The sequence below is a fragment of the Mangifera indica genome, unplaced genomic scaffold (genome assembly GCF_011075055.1).
Source record: "Mangifera indica cultivar Alphonso unplaced genomic scaffold, CATAS_Mindica_2.1 Un_0004, whole genome shotgun sequence".
In the NCBI taxonomy this organism is placed as follows: Eukaryota; Viridiplantae; Streptophyta; class Magnoliopsida; order Sapindales; family Anacardiaceae; genus Mangifera; species Mangifera indica.
The window spans coordinates 51,148-72,938 of record NW_025401096.1 but is presented as its reverse complement, the minus strand read 5'-3'; the positions used below and the strand labels follow the sequence as shown (position 1 = coordinate 72,938).

The 21,791-nt window shown below is 29.7% G+C and overlaps 2 protein-coding genes across 2 annotated transcripts; both read right to left on the bottom strand.

Moving 5' to 3' along the window:
* Positions 1-568: 568 nt before the first annotated feature.
* LOC123205358 (probable peroxygenase 5) lies at positions 569-2,772 on the bottom strand. The gene is made up of 5 exons (XM_044622303.1): positions 2,562-2,772; positions 2,382-2,467; positions 1,863-1,957; positions 1,089-1,214; positions 569-804 (listed from the first exon to the last, which is right to left on the bottom strand). Exons 1-5 carry the CDS (start codon positions 2,722-2,724, stop codon positions 672-674), a joined length of 603 nt encoding a protein of 200 aa, XP_044478238.1. The 5' UTR covers positions 2,725-2,772; the 3' UTR covers positions 569-671.
* Positions 2,773-6,639: 3,867 nt separating this feature from the next.
* LOC123205366 (probable peroxygenase 4) lies at positions 6,640-10,113 on the bottom strand. The gene is made up of 7 exons (XM_044622311.1): positions 9,844-10,113; positions 9,645-9,749; positions 9,476-9,561; positions 8,482-8,576; positions 7,481-7,606; positions 7,012-7,158; positions 6,640-6,857 (listed from the first exon to the last, which is right to left on the bottom strand). Exons 1-7 carry the CDS (start codon positions 9,881-9,883, stop codon positions 6,848-6,850), a joined length of 609 nt encoding a protein of 202 aa, XP_044478246.1. The 5' UTR covers positions 9,884-10,113; the 3' UTR covers positions 6,640-6,847.
* Between the last annotated feature and the right edge of the window lie 11,678 nt (positions 10,114-21,791).

The following is a 21,791-nucleotide window of genomic DNA, read 5'->3' as shown; positions in this document are numbered from 1 at the left end:
AAATTTAACTAGCTTATTTATATAAATTAATGTAGTAATATATAATTGAGTAATTTTAAAGTGAAAGAAAAGAAAACAATCTCATCATTTAATTATAAACTGTTATTTTAGTTTATACATATATAAGTTGATGAAATTTGTTTGTACAAATAGTTTTATTCAAGATATAATTATTTATTTTATTTTTATTATGTCAACGTGTTAATAGAGAGAGAGAGAGATAGAGAGAGAGATAGGACAGTGCACACCTTTAAACAGGACTGGTGATCGCCAATTCCTACGATCATGACCATCACATATTATGTCAAGATGTTAAATTTTTGTTTTAGCTAGTATTTGTTTGTATTGATAGATCATAAATCACTGATCACTCGTGTGCCAACATGAAGTCATGCATGTGATTGAGATTCATTATTTGACAAATTTCATCAACATTGATTAGTTTCATTTTGATACATACAATTTTTTTTTTTCTAAATTCAAATTATATAATTGAAATTCATTAATTTGTTAATGTTCGCTCAAACAAATCATTTAAATTTCATTATAAAAGTTAAAATGAAAAATGTATAAAAAAGTATATCCATTGAAGAACAATGCCAGTGGATTTCCACATTATTGATTTGTTAATATTCGCTCATAGAATTTGTTTATTTAAATTTCTTTTCGGCTTATCTTCTCCCCTTCTCTAATTGGTAAAATGCGCTTCCATCGTAAAGATTTTTCATTGTCTTTTTATGCAATAGTCCATTTTTATCTTTAGCTAGGCTGTAGAAGAGCTTCCATCCGTTGTAGCTTCCAATCCTACAATAATTTGCATCAACATCTTTCTTTTTATAATTTTCATAAAAAAAATCGTAACTTTTTTGCGTATGTTAATTAATGTATCATTAAACTATATAATAAAAATATAAGCATATAATTTTGAGTACTTAATTGAATATCTTTAATTCAAAATCATATAATTATATAATACATTATCTAATTAAATATTTACAATTAGATACATATAATATTGATTTAAACTTTAACCCTTAATAATAGACTTATTCCTTATATTATGAAGAAAAGGAAAGAAGAAAACTAACCATCCTCTGAAATCCTTAGGTACATTGTTGGTCTTCATCATTTCCATTATTTCATCCCATGTTAAGGAGTCCTTGCGTGCATGTGCATGCTTGCAGAAATTTTCTTCAAATCTTGTAGCATTAAACCTACAAATTTTTGTAAAAAATAAGACAAATAACCCTATTTCCAAAATAGCGAATAACCTTTGCCTTTAGATTTTCTATATAGTTCAATCAATAGTGGAAACAAAAATGTAATTTAAGGAAGATCTAAATTGAATAAAAGTAAAATATAAAAAAATTAATAAAGAAATAATAAATTTTAAAGGATTATATTTAAAAAATTTTCAAAATCAAAGAGATCAACTAAATATTTAAAATGGGTCAAATTAAAATTTAACAGTTATATCTAAAAATATTTTTATAGTCAAAAGAGGTAAACTGACTTTCCCTTACCATATGTAGGTCCGTCCCTGACAACAGTAAAAAAATTTTTGAAGAGGAGTTAATTGACTTTTCTTGGCCCCTCAAATTCAACCCTAATGGCAACTTTTATCCAAGTGAAGGAAAACGATTCTTAACCATTCAACTATTCTCATTGCGTGGCATAAAAGATCTAAGCTAATTTTATTAATTTATTAATACTTTCCTCAAAAACACTTTCAAATTACACTTTTAATAATGCAACAAGATTGACATATAAACAAGAACAAGGCATCCTAATCAAAACAAAATTTGAAAAAAAAAATCACAAAAAATAATAATTAAAGGAACAAATTGATATATAAAATATACCTTCCTTGAGCATCCCAACTACCGGTGTCGCTCTCAAATTTGGCTTTCGCAATATTTTTAACAAAAATTGGTAATTTAGGATCAGTCGAATTTCCCTACATCATGAGAAACCGATATTATAATTAATAAAATTATATATATTTTTTATAATTTATAAACTAAATTAAGTAGTGGAACAAATCAGCAAATATTGATTAAATTTAGGGTTTCCGATTCTTAGTGCTGCTAATTAAAATTTAATATTACAATTTTTGGAAGTGTCAAATCAATTAATTAGGGTGTATTGAGAAACTTAATCAAATAATCAGCACGTCTAATATTGCAATTAAAAAATATCAATTAACACATTCATGAATATCGAAATTTTTAACCACTTTAGATTAATAATTAAGATCCAACACTGATCTAGGCAGATTCAATTATGCCTCAGACTAAAGAAACTGAAATTGTTTTAACTCGAGTTTTGGCAAAATACAAAATAGGACAAAATTAATGTGGGAAATATACACGGAGAGATACCTCGATAGTTTTAGGACTAATTGACATGTGGGTCAGAGTGGCAATAGTCTTGGCCGTCAAGTCACTGATGCCGATTGCTTTCATACCTGTAACATCATCAGAATTTAAAAAAAAAAAATCTTTTTACAGAAATAAAAATATGAAGCTTAGGCAAGAAGAAGAAGAAGAAAGTAGAAGGACCTTCAAGGGTTTCCCAGGGATAAATTATCCCGTCATGATCCCGATCAAAGAAAGAAACGTGTCTCTGCAGATAATCTTGGGACGCTGGAACATATTTTTCAACTTCTGCAGAAAAAGCAGAAGATGCCATAAAGAAGAAGAAGGAGAAGGCCATGAAACTCATTGTGTTTGAAAGTTATAATTGCCAATTTTGGGATAATTGTAAAGCAAAATAAGATATAATTGAAACTCAACTTCTGCTGGTGAGAGGCAAATCACACAACTATATATAAAGCAAAATAATGGGATAATTGTAAATCTATAAAAGTTATAATGGTAAATTTTTATTCAGTTTCCTTGTATGTATATGAATTGATTTAGTTACCTTATATGCTTATTTAGGTTTGATCTTAGTTTCCTTGTATCATGCAGAGTTATGATTCTATGCAACGAAAGGATTAGAATACATTGACCAGTGACAAAAATAACAAAAATGTTTTCTTTCGTTAATAAATTGTTAATGACCCTATAAAATTTTCTGTCCTTAATAAAATGTTTCTGAGAATATAGAAAATTATTGAAAACTAAGAGGCAACAATTAAACTCAAAATCATGGGTTTCTTCGCTATCACTTTTTAGGCAATGTTACCTTAATTATTTACCATATATTTAATCTTTACTTTAATTGTTACCAACAATATTATAAATAAATAAAAATTAAATTAAGTGATAGATAATTAATTCTCTCAAACCTGGATAATAATATTATATATTGATCTTTACATATGTATTTTATAATCAAACTAGTTTAAGTGGTTAGATGAGTTTTGCAAAATCTCTTATTTTTGTTTTAGTAAAAGGTTTTACTCATTGAAAACACAAGGAAATAAAGTTACGTTTGTAACTACCTTTAGGGTTGGACGTGATCTTGTTGGAACATGCTCAAATTTCTAATCGGCAAATAAATCGAGTTTGAATTAAAAAAATTCATCTTGATAAATGCTCGAGATTGATGCTTTGTCAATGTCATCACACTAGAGCTCACAATGTCCGTGATTCTTCTTCTTCTTCTTTTCCAGTGTAACTATTCGCCAATTAAGCAACTTGAGTGTGATCTCAAGCTAGCTATTTTAAAGTTAAACCAAACTCAAACTTGCCATTTTTTGGGATTGGCTCAACTTAAATGTTGGATTCGCTTATGGAATCAAAACATCACAAATGCAGTGGAAATACAAATAAAATTTTAAATGTAGCAGTCATCCATAAATTGACGAGGTCCATATTATGAGACGTAATTTGCATAGCATGTATCGTAAAACAATCATAGGGTGTTGTTTGGTATTTACTCTAATTTGGAGGCTCCATCATCTTTCAGGTGATTTGGTGCGTGTATCATTCTCTAATACAATGCAAGATGGTGATGTGGTGATTCACGCAAGGCGTACAGGTACAAAAAGGCGATAGGGGGCACAAGGTGTCTACTAAAACACCTTAGGATTGATGAAAACGTGTTTGTTTTTTAAAGTATGTAAAATATGACAAAAGTCTATATAGTTTGCAATTTAGTTTATTTACATATATACAAACTCATGAATGGGCATTCCAAGATTGGAATGCTCGTTACAAGCCTAATATAGCTAGAATAGTTGCATGATACATCATTTGAATGACCATGTTTGAAGCATGCATAACCATAAATGCAATACTATAACCATCAACATTAAATTCATGATTGATCTTTGAGATATGTCATAAGATATTGGATAGGGTCAACTAGGGAGAAGGATAGGTCTTTCATCTTACTTAAATGTCTATTCATCTGACCTATCACTTATCCAATTTGTAAATCTCTTTTATCCAATATGGATAAAGTCAACTCTAAACTATTTCATTCTAGCCATTCCATTTGGGTTATTTTAGTTTAGTCCATTAAGTTGACAAAGTCACATTTAAGTCCAACAATCTTATGGAGCTCAAAAAGTGTAGATCCGGTGATCTACACTTTTTGTACATGACTCATAGGCTCTATGTCATATTGGTAGTGACTAGGTTCGTAATGAATAAATAATCTATTAGCTATCCACACTCATACCAAGATTACCCTCTAATAAGGCATATGGTCACCCAAATGACAAAGTGATAGCGATAGATAAGATCTCATCAACAATATGGTTGTTGTACAATATAATTATTTCATCAACTGATATCTTATCAAGACTAAGATACAAAAGGTCCAAAATTCAAAAATTATATATTGAAATTCCCTCGAATTCAAAAAAATTGAAAAACTGAATTAAAATTTGAAAACTACACGTCCAAAAACCTTAAATGATAAATATTGAAAAACGAACCTAAAATTTAAGACCTACACTTTGAAATATCCTAGAATGATAAAAATAAAAAAAATCGATCAAAACTTCGAAAATTACAAGTCGAAACATCCTAAAATAACAAAAATTAAAAAACGGACATGAATTTCGAAAAGTAAATGTTAAAATAGCCTAGAATGCAAAAACCAAAAAAATTGATCTGAAATTCAAAAATTATATGTCAAAATACCCTCAAATGACAAAGATCGAAAAACTAAACTAAAGTTTGAAAACTAGATATTTAAAAACCTTAAAAAGACAATATCAAAAAACGAACTTGAAATTTGAAAAATAAATGGTGAAATACCCTAGAACAAAAAAATTCAAAAATAAATTAAAAATTCAAAAATTACAAGTTAAAATATTTTAAAATAACAAAAATAAAAAAACAGATTTGAATTTTGAAAACTAAATATTGAAAGGCCCTGGAATGGCAAAAACTAATAAATTGATCTAAAATTAAAAAATTACATGTTGAAATACCCTAAAATGACAAAAATTGAAAAACTAAACTAAAATTTGAAAATTTCATGTCCAAAAACCTTAAAATGAAAAATATAAAAAAATAGATCTAAAATTTGAAAACTACATGTTGAAATCCTCTAGAATAACAAAAACCAAAAAATCAATCGAAAATTTAAAAATTATAAATCAAAATACCCTAAAATGACAAAAATAAAAAAAGAACCTAAATTTCAAAAACTAAACATTGAAATAGCTTAAAATGGTAAAAAACTGGAAAATCGATCTAAAATTCGAGAATTACATCAAAAAAGGACCTAGAAAGCACAAAAAATAAAAAAAGGTACCTGAAATTTAAAAACTATTTGTCAAAGAACTCTAATACAGGAAAAATGAATATAAAATTCGAAAACTACATGTCGACAAACCTAGGAGTAAAAAAAATCAATTTGCCCCCTTATATATTTTCTACTCTCCCATGGTCCTATAGTTTTTCTTTGCCCCTTTATCAATTTTCTTATCTCTCACAAGTCCTATGGTTTTAAAAAATTAATTTTTCCCTCACCCCCTAAATTCCCCCGAGTTCCCTGGACCACCCCCTGGGGTTACTATTCAAAATACCCCCTCCCTCAGGGTTTCCCCCATTCTTCCCAAGGTCCTTACTATTTCAAAAATGCATTCTCTCCCTCCCCCCTTACCCCCCCCCCCCCCCCCCCCCCCCCCCCCCCCCCCCGGGAAAACATTTCGAAGAAATCGAACGAACACTAAACCTATGAGAGACTTGGGATTTCTTCTGAATTATAACAGTGATTTTGGGGGGAAAATGAGTAGGGGCATGGAAATTTTTTTATTTATATATAAGGGCATTTTGGTCATTGCAATTAAATAGGGCATTTTTGCTTAACTTTAATTTTTGGGATAATTTCCTTAGACCCCTATTGTTTAGGCTTCTCTATTTAATTTCCCTAAATTTATACATTATATTTAATTTAATTTAAAAATAATCCTTAGTTTAAAAGTAATACTATATATGTTAATGAATGGTTATTAACTATTACTAACAATTATTATATCATCATATGATTGAATGATTTAATTGTTTAACTTATTATAATTTAATTTATCCAATTATATATTAACACAATTATCATATCATTCGCATTCATTTTACTTGTGCATGACAAAACTCACCACAATTAGCACATGTTATGTCGCTACGAAAACTATAATGTTAGAATATGAGTTAAATAGTGAGTCTAAAACTAAAATTTCTACGAAAGCTATATATTATAACACAACTTAAGACGTTTTACATAATACAAGCTTCAAAGTAATTACATCACACCAAAGAATATTACAAAAAAATAATAATAATAAAATTCATTTTACTTTAAGCAAATCATCAAATCTCGAATCCGGACTACCCATTGGACTCGGCACCCTGCCCGAATGATTCAATAAACCAATGCTATTCTTTTACACATCACTGCAATAGAAAAAAGAAATTGATATAACAATTTCCTCTTATTTATTTATTTTTATAATATTGGTTGATACAGTTCATTTACAAGTTCATAAGAAGGAATGACAACTATATATATGTGTATGTATCCATTAACGTAAAATGGTAGTGGATTTACGCTTTCTTTGAGGTAGATTGTCTCTCCTTCTCTAATCGTTCAAATAGGCTTCCATCATAAACAGCTCTTACTGTATCTTTATGCAACAATCCATGTTTATCTTTACATAAATCGTACAACACCTTCCATTCTGTGTAACTTGCAACCCTGCAATTTTTTGCATTAATATCTTTGTTTTTATAATTTTTAACAACAAATAATCATAACATTTGTGTTTGTTTACCGTTAAAGTTTAACCCTAAATGCTTGATTTGTTTATTATATTGTTTTAAAACTCAGATCAGATCGGCCAACAACATGTCATCAATACGTTGTTCTAAAAAAGTTCGCATTTGCTCCATTTAGTAAAGAATGTGCTCTGAATACCGCCTAACCACAATTCTATTTTGTTGATTATTCTCATGTTTATTTAAACAATTCATCTATCTGAAAGGAGAAAGGAAAAGGAGGAAAGAAGAAAAATACTAACCATCCTTTATAATCCTTAGGTTCTCTATTGGCCTTGAGCATTGCCATTAACTCATCTGATGTTAAAGCATTATGGTGCGTTCGTGCATGCTTGCGGAAAATTTCTTCAAATTTCAAAGGAACAAACCTACAATACAAGTAAAATAATTAGAAAAATTAATCATGTAAAAAATTAAAAACATAAAAAGAAGGAAAGAAATAACCCTTCTATACTTCCAATAAAAAAACATTTTAATCATGACAAAATTTTAAAAAAAATTTAAATCGCTACAAAATTTTCATTAGCAGATCTATATATTTGTAAGAGAAGAGACAAAGGGTATATAGTTAACACTAGTTTAATACAATCTTTTATAACATTATTTTAATTTTTTTGAATATAATCATTTTCTTTACTAGAAAAATATAAAAATGATTAACCACTTAGTTACTCTTGACATATGTGATAATATCTCAAATACCATCAAGATAGTCTTTTCTAGTAGTTTACATTGTTTTAAACATATATTGGATCAATCGAGAGTCAATGCCAAATATGATTTGGATTTGGGTCATAAACTGATTCGACCATCAAAACAATTTGACCTTTTTTTACTCAAATGAATAGCATTAAATCATTATTCAAATCAGTTTGATTGTCATATTGATATTTGAATGACATCATTATTATGTCATATAACCAAAATTTATTTTAAAATTTTAACTATATTATATTAACGTGGCCACCATATCTGGCCACCATATCACTCAATCAAAATTCAAAATTACTTTAGGTTACATATGGGACACCATAACAACGACTAAAGAGGTGAGAGTCATTTACCCCTTTTTTTTTTTTTTTGGGGTTGTTGGGTAGAATCTTTTACTTTAGTGTGGTAAAATTACACTTTTCAATGCTTTCATAATGCAACAAGATTGATATATAAATAACAATAACAATAAGGCAAAATTAAAAAAAAAGAAATAATATTTGAAAAGGACATATTGATATAGAAAATATACCTTCCGTTAGAATCATATACTCCGGAGTCACTGCCATGTTTGGCTTTGTGGATATTTTTAACCTCAATTGGGAATAGAAGATTAGGAAATTTTCCCTGCACGTAGGGTTTTCGTTTCTTAGTGTTTTGCTAATTAAAATTTAATATTACAACTTTTGAAATTATCAAATCAATCATTTTAAGTTAATCTTTATTTAATTAGGTTGTATGAAGAAACGTAATTAAATAATTAACAGATCTAATATCGTAATAAAAAATTATCATCGGACGGTGTCAGAGATTGGCTGATTGACTGACACACATATGAATAAATATAGAAATTTAAATAATAAACTTCATATCAACAATTAACGTCCGACACTAATCCTTGAATGTGTATAAATTTGAATTCATAGCAAGAACGTTAAATAGAATGAATAATGATATCGTAAAAAGGCAAAAGGTTATTTAAAAAGAAAAATAATAATTATCGAAGAAGATTAAAGGGGATCATCATCAAGACAAATTCCATTGCATCAATGACAAAAAAGATAAAGTAACAATTTTATTTTTAAAACTAATAAACTTAATAATCTATGAGTGGATAAATGAGATTTTTAAAATTAAAGAGAGAAATTTAGGAAAACAACATTCTTTGGGTGGGAATTAGTCCTTTGGCCTTTTTTTAATTAAAAAACCACCTTATACAATGATAAAGTAGTCCCCTTAAATTTGAATTGTTATTTTGCCACTAATTAACGATAAGGCAGCCTTTAAGCCTATATTAATTTGAAATTTGAAATTTCATCCCACAAATTTTAATGGCCTATATTAAAATGGGGTCCAAAATCGAAACGATAAGGCAGCCTTTAAGCCGAAGACTTGGTAAATGCAATAATAATTTGGTCGTTATGAGTTTTAATATTTAATATTAATATTTTAAATAAATTATTGTAACGGAATTTTAATAGTTAAAAATTATTAAATTATTTTCAGAAAAATACAGGGAGAGTTACCTGGCGAGTTTTCGAACTGAGTGCTATGTTGATCAGAAAGGCACTGGCCGTCGACAGCAAGTAGCCGGCACCGATTGCTCTGAAACCTGTAAAATCATTAAAAAAATCTTTTTACAAAAAAAAAAAAACGAAACTTAATGAGGAAGAAGAAGAAAGTAGGAGGAGGTACCTTGAAAGGTTTCCCAAGGATAAACAAGCCCGTCATGATTCCGATCAAAGAAAGCAACGTGCCTCTGCAGAACATCATGTTCATCTGGAACAAATATTTCTTCTTCTGCAACGCGCCCCAAATTATCAGACGTTTCAATGACAAAAGAACCCAGAAAAAGAAAAGAAAAGGAAAGAAAAATATGTAAAAGAAAACATACTCTCTTGTACAGTTTTTGATGACACAGCAGAAGAAGCCATGAAGAAGGAGAAAGCGCAGAAACTCAGAGAGCGATCGAGAAGTTAAATATATGGGGAAGCTGCTGCTGTTGCGCTTATAGTTGAAATTTATTCGATACAGAGAGAGGTGAGAGGCGAATGAGACAGGTATATATAAAGTAGAAGAAAGGGATAATTGTACCGTCAAGCAATCACTCAACGTAGACCTAAACAATCGACAGGCTACGGCCATAGAGATTTTGCCCAATTTTTAGTGCAAGTAACATTAATTTGATTTCCATTTTTATAATGTTTGAGATTAAGGTTGTAAACTGCCCCTCTCTGTTGGCCCACTTATAATCTATTAATTGAGTCTTGAGTTTGAATTTAAATTGATAACGCTTAACTTTGGTTAGCTTACCAATTTGCTATCTAAACTTAAATAAAATATTAATAAATTTAAAAAAATTTTGAATTTTATAATTAGATTCTCAAATTATTCATTATTATTTTTTAGTTTTGAATAAAAATAAAGGCTTTTTAAATTAATACCTTTAAACATTAGGGGTTTAAACAAAATTATTTAATTATGTGCAACTTAAGCGAAAATACCCCCATTAACATGAAATGATCAAAATACCTTCATATATAAACAAAACAAATTCATATTCTCTCCTATATTTTCCTCGAATCACTGTTCCAGACTTTGAAGAAAACCCAAGGCTTCCATGAGGCTCCGACGACAACTCAAACTTTGGCTTTTTCTCTAATATTTTTGTAGTTTTCCAACAATGAAAATGACAAAGAAGGTGAGTACATCATCCTTTATCTTGTTTGAATCATTTTGGTATTTAGATTTTACTTATGAGATAAAGATTTTAGGCATTATTAGTTTAAGATTTTTCGCTTTAAATAATTGATTTGTGGTTTGATTCTTGCTTGTTTTGGATGGATTAGCTTAGGGTTATTGCATTTTAGTAGGTGTAAAATCATTTGTTATTGAAATGGTATTCAGAAAATGAGATTTTGGTTAGAAAATATGACATTTTCAAATCGGTGCATCACCTTGGGGGATAAATTTTCAACCCAAGGAATTATGGGTTCGATAAATATTCCCCAAGTTGGATTGACACCACGAGAGAGGGGGAAAATGTGATTTTTTTTAACAGTATCCACATCAGGGGGTCAACGGGGGAACCTTAGGGAGGGGAAAAATTGCGCCTTTTTTAATAGTATTCCACAAAGGAACCATATATGAGGGGGAAAATTGTGCGTTTTTAAATAGTATCCCATGAGGGAAGGTTTTTAAACAGTGATACCTGTACAGGGGGTGGAATTGTGAGTTTTTAAACATTTTGGACATGTGGAAGAGAAGGAAATTTTTAAGGGGGCAAATTAATAGTTTTTCTAATTATAGGGTTTATCGACATGTAGTTTTTGAATTTCATGTTTGTTTTTTCACATTCTAGAATTTTTCGAGGTATAGTTTTTGAATTTTAGGTCAATTTTTTAATTTTTTCTTTCCTAGGTTTTTCAATGTATAGTTTTTGAATTTTAGGTCTATTTTTTAATTTTGATCATTCTAAGGTTTTTTGATATATAGTTTTTGAATTTTAGATTTGTTTTTTGATTTTGATATTAATTTCATATTTTATTTGTGTTTTTCCTAAATTGTTATCAACTTTGTCATGATGATAATTTTTTTTTTTTACAAGAAGTTTCCCAAAAAAAGAAAACATGAAGACTCAAGCAGCTAATTGAGAATCCATAATAAGACATGATACTTTCGGGCAGAGGTGACTTTTCATTTGCAGCAAAATGCACATCCAAGAATAAACCCACATTGACACAAGCACAATTATGGTTGTTTGAGAAGACATGTTTTGGACATTTGCTTCGATTACTAGATACGAGATTCAGCAGAGTGTTGGTACACTCATTCATGTTACGATAGTTGTATCGAGGTTTAGGGAGAAATGAGTTTTGGTTTAAGATTAATGAAGTTGATATGAGATTCAATCCATTTGAGTTTACACTTATGACTAAGCTACCATTCAATCGGATTACTACTATTGCATCATATATTTTATGAGACTCTAGAGATAGGATTTGGGATACCTATTTTCAGGGATGTCATAAGGTGCAATATCATGATTTGGAGTGATTTTTTTTTTATGAGGCTATAAGGGGATGATGATATCAACGTGGTCAAAATGGCTTTGTTGTATTACCTTCACATGGTGTTACTGGGGAATGAGAGACGAAAAAAGGTATTTATAGAGTATCTCCAACTAGTCGATCACTTGACGGTTTCAATTTCTACCCGTGGGGTGTTCCAATGTGGGATATGACATACGAGTTGATGTCCTAAGTGAGTGAGAGGATTTGCTTCGTTTAGATGACAAACATGCATAAATATGATATGTACAAGTTCTCGCTTGCATTCCAAGTGTGTATTTGTTAATTATATATGTTGATTGTTAGGGGAAAAAAATTATTAATGGAAGTTAAACATTGATGTTTACATTGCAATTTTAGATTAATGAGACAATCGACACCCTGTATAATTGGGTGAACTTAGTTGCTATTGATGCATCTTAAGGAATGTTCAAGTAACATACAAGAGATATTCCTGGATGGAGTCATATGAGAATTATATTCGTTGATGATAAAATATGTAATTGTTAATTAATTAGTTGATTGATTTATTAATTAATTCAAATATATTTAATTATATATTTAAATGAGTAGAATGATGTTACTTTCTTGCTCCAACCATCATCGATTGATGAGGCTACACGATGGTATGTTGACATTGTTACTAATACGGGTATTTTGGATCCCCAATCATCCTCATCCTCCTCAATGCCCTTCTTGACAAGAGATAAAACTTCTTTTGCTACGCCACTTGTGGACATTTAGACCCCTAGTCCTAAGACACTTGTTGATGTTCAGGCCCTAGTTATTGAGCTAACTACATGCCCAATTGTTGAGACCACTAAGCCCACTACTCTTCATGGCGTTCAAGCCCCTATTATTGAGCACCCCACATAAGAGTGCTTATCGACAACGTCATCTATTTTATCCCCTTTATATGCTACATTGGTATACTAGGGCAATATGATATTAGGCGAGATTTCTAGTTTGCAAGACTAGATGCTTGTCTTGCGGGAGCAGATGTCTTTTCAGATGTCTCATTTAGAGGATTGGATGAGTTGGTTACAGGACATCATGATATGTATATGACCAGATACAATCAATTAGATGAAAAAGCCACATCTTATTTATTCATTTTGTAAATTTTATTTACATGTTTATCTAACATGTATATTTATTTTATATTGGATACTCGCAATGGTGTTAAGAGGTCTTCACCTGTTGACCTTGCGATTCCATCACCTATTCCACCTGAGGTTTGTAATTATTTGTTGTTAGTATATTTTATATAAAATGTCATTGAACAATTTATTATTAATATTTATATAGGATACTGGCCATGAAGGAGTATCGGTTGAAAGCTTTCCACGTACACTTTCCCCGATCATAGAGATAGGTAGATTGTTGTTATTCAGTCAGTTGAATGCAGTTAAATGTAATAGGGTGTTAAATTATTTTTTCCATCTTTTTGAGATAAGAGATTATGGTTAATTGTTGATCTCTCCCATGTGCATAACAAGTTCATTGATATTAGCTCACAAGGAGACAAGTTACTCGATTTTATGCTACAGGGAGAGTAGGATGAGGCATATCCATAATTAAATGTATATTTAATTCTATATATCGATCAATGATAATATTAAATTACTTTCCCAATTTATCTCAGGGGTACAGATGGTTGACTTGACGATAATGGAGGATTCCCCTGCCAAACCTCTTCTTTCATACATCGATAAGGTAACATTAACCTATTTCATCGTATGTGTTAATTAAGATGAATTATTGAATTAATAATTTTATATTTTTTTAAGTTAGTGCAAACCGCTCATGGTAGGGTGGCCCAAAAAGGTTTACTCATACACACTCCCTACATAAATATGATCAAACCAAAGGTGAAACGATAGATTCGAACTATTCCCTTCCCAACTACAGAGTATAAGGAAGCTTTCCTCAAATGGTACGACAAAACTATAGCATTAGATGACCATGACATATATTGCATATGATTGAAGTCCAAAGCCACCTTTTGGCATATGGTTGTCAAGTTGGGTCAATGATTGACCAATGATGTAAGTGGTCTATATCCATTGACTTTATTTAAATGTTTTATATATTCATGAAAACATAAAACAATTCATGTTATATATTCAATTCATGTTTTCTTGTCGATCATCAGCATGTAGATTCCTTCTTGACACTACCACATCAACACTAGCATAAGCAACAGGTTGTCATCCCACAAAGTTGGACAACAGCCTACATATTCTTTGTGGGGCATATCAACATGACATAAAAAAGTTGGAGTGTCACCCTGCAAGGTGACTACAAGCGGTCGGAGCTCTTCACAAAGATGGTAAAAATGGATTACACACTAGGTTTATTTTACAAACCATGAGGGCAGTTGATTAGGTATTGCATATGCATGTTTTCTATTATAATTTATTTATATACAACACATTTTTACATTATAATTTCTCAATGTTTGCAGGCTTTAATATTGATAAAGTTTGACTATGTTTATTGGGTCACAGGGGTTTTAGATCTATGCGAGCAGAGGATCATTTTATATAACTTCTATAACACTTTTACAAGTAACCATAAGGGGTTTGCTTATTGGATGAGACTGTATACAACCTTTATCCTGATATTACTGGCGTCCATAAGTTTTTGGACTACGCCATGACTGGATTATTTAGCATTGCATCGAGTGAAAGGTGTCCCCTAGCAGGGCAAAAGATCCAATGATTGTAGTGGTTTTATGCTACGCTTTATAGAGTGTCTGGCACTAGATCAAAGTTTGGATTTCCCCCTCAAGTCTTCCACCTTGATACGTAAGCATTTAGCCTCACAGTTGTATTTCTATTGTATCAAGTAGATCACAAATACATATGTATTTCAGAGGTGTTATGCACTATATTTTATTAGTTATGCATGCGATTTTATGTTTTATTAGTTTTATTAGATGTCTGAAAGAAGTGCACCAGTAGTTTATAAGTAATTTTAATACAAACATAACTCAAACATAAATTAAACGTAATAACTTATTAATAGATGTCAGAAACATAAATAATAATGACATAAAATTCCAATGATTACATCTCATTTCAACATAAATAATATTGATAAAAGATTCCAATTATTATATCTCATTTCAATGAGTACATAAATCAAACTAAATAGAAGGTCTCGTTCATTTATTTCTTCTCAATAAACTCGATGTCATGAAGCTTGAAACTAGTGTTGGACTCCTGCAGTATAATTGCACATGCCTAGGTTGATTACATCAACTGCAAACCTTCAATATAATAACCTCACCGTGTGAAGAATGTTGATTTCTATTTGAAGGATGACCCAATTGATGACGATCGAGAAATTGTGGCAGGATAAGTCTTTCCTCCTTGTTATGTAATCATTCTGATTGATTCCTTAGTGGATTGACCACTTTCGTATAAATCAAATGGTAGAATTTGGTGGTATAGAATGGATGAACCCATGTATAGACATTAGTGAGCCTTATATGTCTTGCTACAACAATGACATATATGCATAGAATACATAAATGTTGAAACTTCATACACATACATGTCTACTAATAAAAGTCCACAATACCCATGTATGCACGACCTATAACCTGATACAGAACATTTGTAACTGGATGAACCTCAAAGTTCATATAATTCAATAAGCTTCTCCTTTGTCCATGGTATAACCTAGTAGGGGCATTCATCTATAATTTTTAAAAAGCATTAGTACATTTGTTACTAAATAAGAATAAGTGTAAAAGCCATAGTCAATTAGATAATTAGTATTAATAGTATACATACTTGCATGATTTCTCCTCTTATAAAACCATTACTACAAGGTGCTCTAAATGAACTCAGCTAGCATCATGATGGGTAAACCCCTTGCGTGTCTGATCAATACATTAAATGACTCTACAATGTTGGTTGTCATTATGTTGATACTTGTTGCTTGAAAAATGTGTCTTGCTCCATCACTGATGCCCTATGTCATGTAAGTAACCCCTACCTCAAGATGCACCTCACTAATAGATCTCATCATAAACTCAAAATTTGCCTCTCTATAAACCTTTGTTGTTTTCCAGTATAAACAAACAACCTTTGAGTTACATTTCTACTTTGATCACATGTTACAAAATAGGTGATGACAATACATTCATGGTATACATCTGGAAATACCTCAACTATTGTAAAGTATATAGCGTGATATTGATCTAAGATTATTACCAACTCTAGCACTTTACCAATGCATTCTTTGAGTTTTATCAAAAGCCAACACCATGTTAAATGATTTTCCTTTTTTGCCATGCCAAAAGCTATTGGGTAGATTTGATTATTGCCATCCAAGGCCACGATAAGAAGTAAATGTCCAAGATATCAACCCTTTAAGAAAACAACATTAATGTAAATAACCGATTAAATATGTCACTAAAATGCACGAATGGAATAACCCAATGCCATGAAAAGTACTGAAAGTGATGTTTCTTATCTATTTGTATATACATCATGGTACCCAGATTAGCAAGCTCTATATTATAGCAATAATCTGGTAAAAGCATAAATGACTTTTCTAATAAAACCCTTAATGATTGTATTGCCTTATTCTTTGCCTATCAAACCTGTGAATATGATATATCAATTTTATACATGTCGGCGATATCGATAATGATCTTCTTAGGTTAATAAATACGTTCAATCAACACGAACTTCAACTTCGTTAATTGGCCTAAAGCTCGAGCCCTAACTTACCTATGATATGGCTTTATCTGATTTCTTAAGCATGTGTGTGGGATTCATAAGACAAATTTGGAATATGACACTGGGTTTTATTCTTCTTTCTGATAGATACAATTTGCATTGCTCACCAATACACTTAATCTTCTAATTGTCCATGTTTGACTTGACCACTTTGTACTAGGATCCTTTCTTTAACACAAATAAAGTTACTCTACCTTTCAAGTGTTTTTTATCCCTAAAAATCTCACCAATTTTTATAACATTCCCTTCTTCTACTGATCTTGCACCACTTAATGTTGTTGAAGGTTGTGGACGAAAATTAGGTAGCCACTTAAATGAATCAGTGAGGATATTATCAAAAAATTGATCAACATAATTCCCACTACCTTGAAGAGAATTTTCAAGCTAGAGACTACTTATATCATAGTTAATAGGTGACGTATCCTCTAGGTCCGGCTTATCAAAGAAACATCAACCATCTTGTTCCCATTAAAATCACCCCAATCTGAAACCTTCTCTTTGTCTCTATAAACCCATTCTACAACAATATAAAGTGCATCATTATGAAAATCTATCAACTTTTCCACATCAAATTCCTTTTTCAATTCATTATCATTGTTATCACTTATTTCTTTTTCTTCTTGTGCTTCAACGAGGGTATATGTAACAAAAACTATAATACATTCCTAGAAATATTTTCATATATCAATAAGACCCTCGACATCTTCATCACTTTTGATTTTTATAGAAGAGTCTAACTCAATACATTTTGGTTTCATTCATAGTTGAATGTTATTTTAGATTAGATCGATACCATACTTTTCACTCAATAACTAGATAAATCTTTTATGTGTTATTTCAGATGGAATTTTAAGCATTACTTTAAAACTTCTAATGTAGTTCATTATATTTTAATTATGTTAAATCCATTCTCGTTTGAAATGAACAACAACATAATTTGTCATTTCAATTATCAATTTTACAATAAACAATATTGATTAAAAAAAACATTTTTTTAGAAAAATCTACATTAAACTTTACCAATATAACAAAATACCCTCTGTATTTTTCTTATATTTCATTTAACCCCCTTATATATAACAAATTACCACCGTAATATTTTGTTAAATTTCAAAATATCTCATATATTTTTTTGATATTTCATTTACCCCCTTATATATTATCAAAGATATAGATACCCCTGTATTTTCCTAATATATACAAACTTGATATTCTTATAATATCTAAATGCCCCCCAATTGGTTTATTTCATTTACCTCCCTCATATTTTTTCTAATTTCAAAATACCATATATATTTTCCTAACATATACAACTTGATATTCTTATATTATTGAAATGCCCCCTCAATTTTGGCGTCTTTGGTTTATCACTTTCATATTTTGCCTACTTTCAAAATATCTCATATATTTATCTAATATTTCATTTACCACCCTCATACATCATCAAATCTCAAAATGCCCCTATATTTTCCTAATATTTTTTATTTAAAACCTTCATGCATTGTCTAATATTAAAATACCTTTTATATTTTTCTAACATTTCATTTAAGCCCCTCATATATTATCAAATATTCAAATGCCCCTTATGTCATTACATTAACAAAATATACAGACTTGATTTAACAAATAAATTAAGTTTTAGATTATAATTTGTATAAATACCTTGTTATCACAGATCGATTTTCTTTGATTCGAACTTTAAAGCACTAATTTTTTTCCTTTTAAACAAACCCACCGTGTTAGATATTGAGTGAAAAATGAAAATTTGAATGGTGTGAAGAAGTTACGAGGGTGAGAGTTTATGTAGAAGTGGTGCAGGGTATTACTGGTATTTAAAAAAAAATTGAGACATTTTTGCTTAAACTTTTTAAAAGAGGGCATTTTTGTTTAACATTATGTTCCGTTAATAACCCAAAATTAAATTAATAAAAAATGCATTATAAATTTTAAATCTATCTTTTAAAATTAAATAGTTCATATATAATTTTATAAATTGAGCTTGAATTATATATATATGTGTGTGTGTGTGTGTGTGTGTGTAAAATTGAATTGAGTCAAACATTATTTCACTTGGTTTCATGGTTTTAAAAATCAATAAAACTATGTATACTTATTTTTGGTACATAATTTCTGTACACAGATGAAGTGTTATCATGTGATTAGATGTTTCTTTATCATATGATGATACATATTTTAAAATCACCTAATTATATGATGACACATCACTATGTACATGAATTATGTACAAAAAATGGGTACACATAGCATTGCTCTTTAAAAATAATCAATCGAAGCATTAACCGCAGTTTAATTGCTAGAACCTCCCTTGATTTGTAATTTGATCGTATAAAAGTTTGACCGGATTGTTGGCATCAATAGAAATTCATTTTTCTAAATTCAGATTTTAGACTTGAACCTAAGATCTCATGTGTCAATTTAAAATATATATCATTAAACTAAATTTATTTTTATTTTAAAATAATTAAAATTATATATTTAATTATTAATTATATAAAATTATTTTAAATATTAGTTTTAATATTTATTTTAAATAATTAATTGATTTAACCATTAGTCAAATAATCTGCCCTCAATTAGCCTTAATTATCCTCTTCATCAAATTGACATCTGATCCAATTCTAAAAATATTAACTCTTTTGCACTCCTAAATTGGTGACTGTCGTGCTTTCCACCACCTCTTGATATTTATTTTTGATGCTGCTAAAATTGTTAACAAATTTTACAATAATTAATTAATTAATAAAAAACTTCGTATTGAAACCAGAAAATAACCAACTTTGACATTATTTTATTTTCGAAGGATAAAATATTGCCATAATATTAATTTTCCTTTATTCTTTTTTATTTTTTATTTTTTTTAAAAAAGCTACCTAAATTCCCAAACTAACCCACTTTATTATTTGAATTTTGAGTCACAGAATCTGGATTCTCTTCTAAATAGGAAAATGTGGTGTATAAGAATCACTTTACGGCTTGAAATTTGGGAAAATATTGCCATGGAATATTTTAGTTTAAAGAATTTAGACTTTTGTGACTTCAACTTATTGTTAATACTAATTACAATTATTTGTCAAACATGTCCGCATGCATGCATCTCAAATTAAAACTATTGAGATTCTTTTTTTGTTAACAATATACTGAAGTAATTAAAGTTTTACATAAAATAGAATACAGAATGAGTATTGAGAATTAGTTAATCAATTATGTTATTTAATACAATATCGAATAAAACATAAAGAAACAAAAGATTTTATTGTATTTGGGCTCGATAATCGAAAACATAGATCTACAGTTATATTATTAATTATCATAATGAAATATATTTTGAGAAAAACTTAATTTTGGACAAAAGTCGTAAAAAGCTTAGTTGAAGTTCTACCGGCGTTTTTCTTTCTAATTCTCATGCTTAATACCACTAATGTAGTAATAAACTCAATTCCACCTCTCTTTTTCTTTGAATTAATCTAGTCAGACTAAATTAATCATATTAAATAAGTTAAAACTTTGAGTCTTGTGACGATTTCACAAATACTATTTCAAATTAGTCAAAAGTTTAATTATGATATATTTTCAATGAATTTCAAAGTCATGCCCTCTTGTTTCCACCTTTGACAATCATGCTATTAACAGATTGAAGTATCCAGGCAAAAAACATCCAAGGCTTTTGTTTAACTTGATACCAGAATGCAGAATTAGGCAAGGAATTACCAGAAAGAAAAGGCAAGAATCCTAGGCCAAAATGGAAAGTTCTGCTCTCGTAGACAATTTGACGTGCAGTGGTTAAATTTTAATTATTAATCAAGATGGTCAATATAAATGCGTTAATTTAGCCAGATCAACTTGAATCCCGGAACCCATGTTCATCAACGATTCCTTTGGTTTTTTCCTTCTTTCAAAAAAACGGAAAATTGTTGTAAACAGAGAATTGCTTGAAGACCTCTTTTGCTTAATTAACGATATAATTAGTTAATAAATAAACGTAAGCAACGCCAAAATCTTAGAGGATCATAAGTAGCGGCGGACACAAACCGGGTTCAACTCAAACATTTTTTCAAATTTAGTTTAAATAATAATTAGTTTGGCTTAAGTTCGTCGACTTAAAATAAAAGATAATTTGAGTTTGGTTTAAATAAAAAATGGTTCAATTTGATTTGACTCAAGTTCGTGGCTTAAATTTGTTTTGTAGTTTAAGTTCGCAACTCATTAATAAAACGATATAGTTTTATTTAATAATAGGCAAAACAACATTGTTTCAATAATTGTTTGACATAATATGAATTAAACTGAATTAAACGTTTCTTGATTAGTAAGCCAAACCAAGCTAAATTTCCTCTAATCAAGTTCGGCTTAGTTTCAAAATTGAGTTGACTCTATAGGCTCAAATTTGATTTAAATGAATTTGAATCAAGCTGAGTTAAGCCAAATTTTGAGATCAAGTAAACTCGGTTTAGATCTAACCCCACACAGCTTGGTTCAATATCGACTTTTTTCTTTATTTAATTATATTATTTATCTTGCTAATAAATCTTAGAAGATATTGTATATCTACTCATACGAGCTTGAATTCAAACTCACATTAAGTATTATAACTTTGATCTGAACTCGGTTCAGGTTAAATCCACCACTATTGTTGGGATACAAAATCACATTGTTTTTATTGGTAGAAGATTTTGTACAAAATGTAACGCCAAAGTGATGTATGTGCGAGATTCACAAGAAATAGAAAGAGATAAAGAGCAGAAATTGCGCAGGAATTTTCTCAAATGTGAACGCAAGCAAAGAACAATCAACAAAAAGTGATTGCTTTGCTTGATGCTTACAAAAGCACGGCCGGTGGGAACTTTGGTAAGCCAGCCATATGTGAGAACTTTTCAATTTATTAATCATTACAGGTGTTCCTCAACTCCACTAGCAATGTTTTATCTTCAAATTATTAATAATAAGAATAAAATATTAAACGGTGTGTATTATTTATTTTATCTTCATATTTAAAA

Bases quoted from the DNA above. Each gene is read 5' to 3' on its own strand.
- LOC123205358 (XM_044622303.1), bottom strand. From the start codon at position 2,724: ATGAGTTTCATGGCCTTCTCCTTCTTCTTCTTTATGGCATCTTCTGCT. The intron at 1,215-1,862 runs GTATATTTTATA...AAAAATTTGTAG, and splicing joins AGTTGGGATGCTCAAGGAAG to GTTTAATGCTACAAGATTTG. The intron at 805-1,088 runs GTTAGTTTTCTT...AAATTATTGTAG, and splicing joins CCTAAGGATTTCAGAGGATG to GATTGGAAGCTACAACGGAT.
- LOC123205366 (XM_044622311.1), bottom strand. From the start codon at position 9,883: ATGGCTTCTTCTGCTGTGTCATCAAAAACTGTACAAGAGA. The intron at 9,562-9,644 runs GTACCTCCTCCT...ATGATTTTACAG, and splicing joins TCCTTGGGAAACCTTTCAAG to GTTTCAGAGCAATCGGTGCC. The intron at 8,577-9,475 runs GTAACTCTCCCT...CCCTACGTGCAG, and splicing joins TCAGTTCGAAAACTCGCCAG to GGAAAATTTCCTAATCTTCT.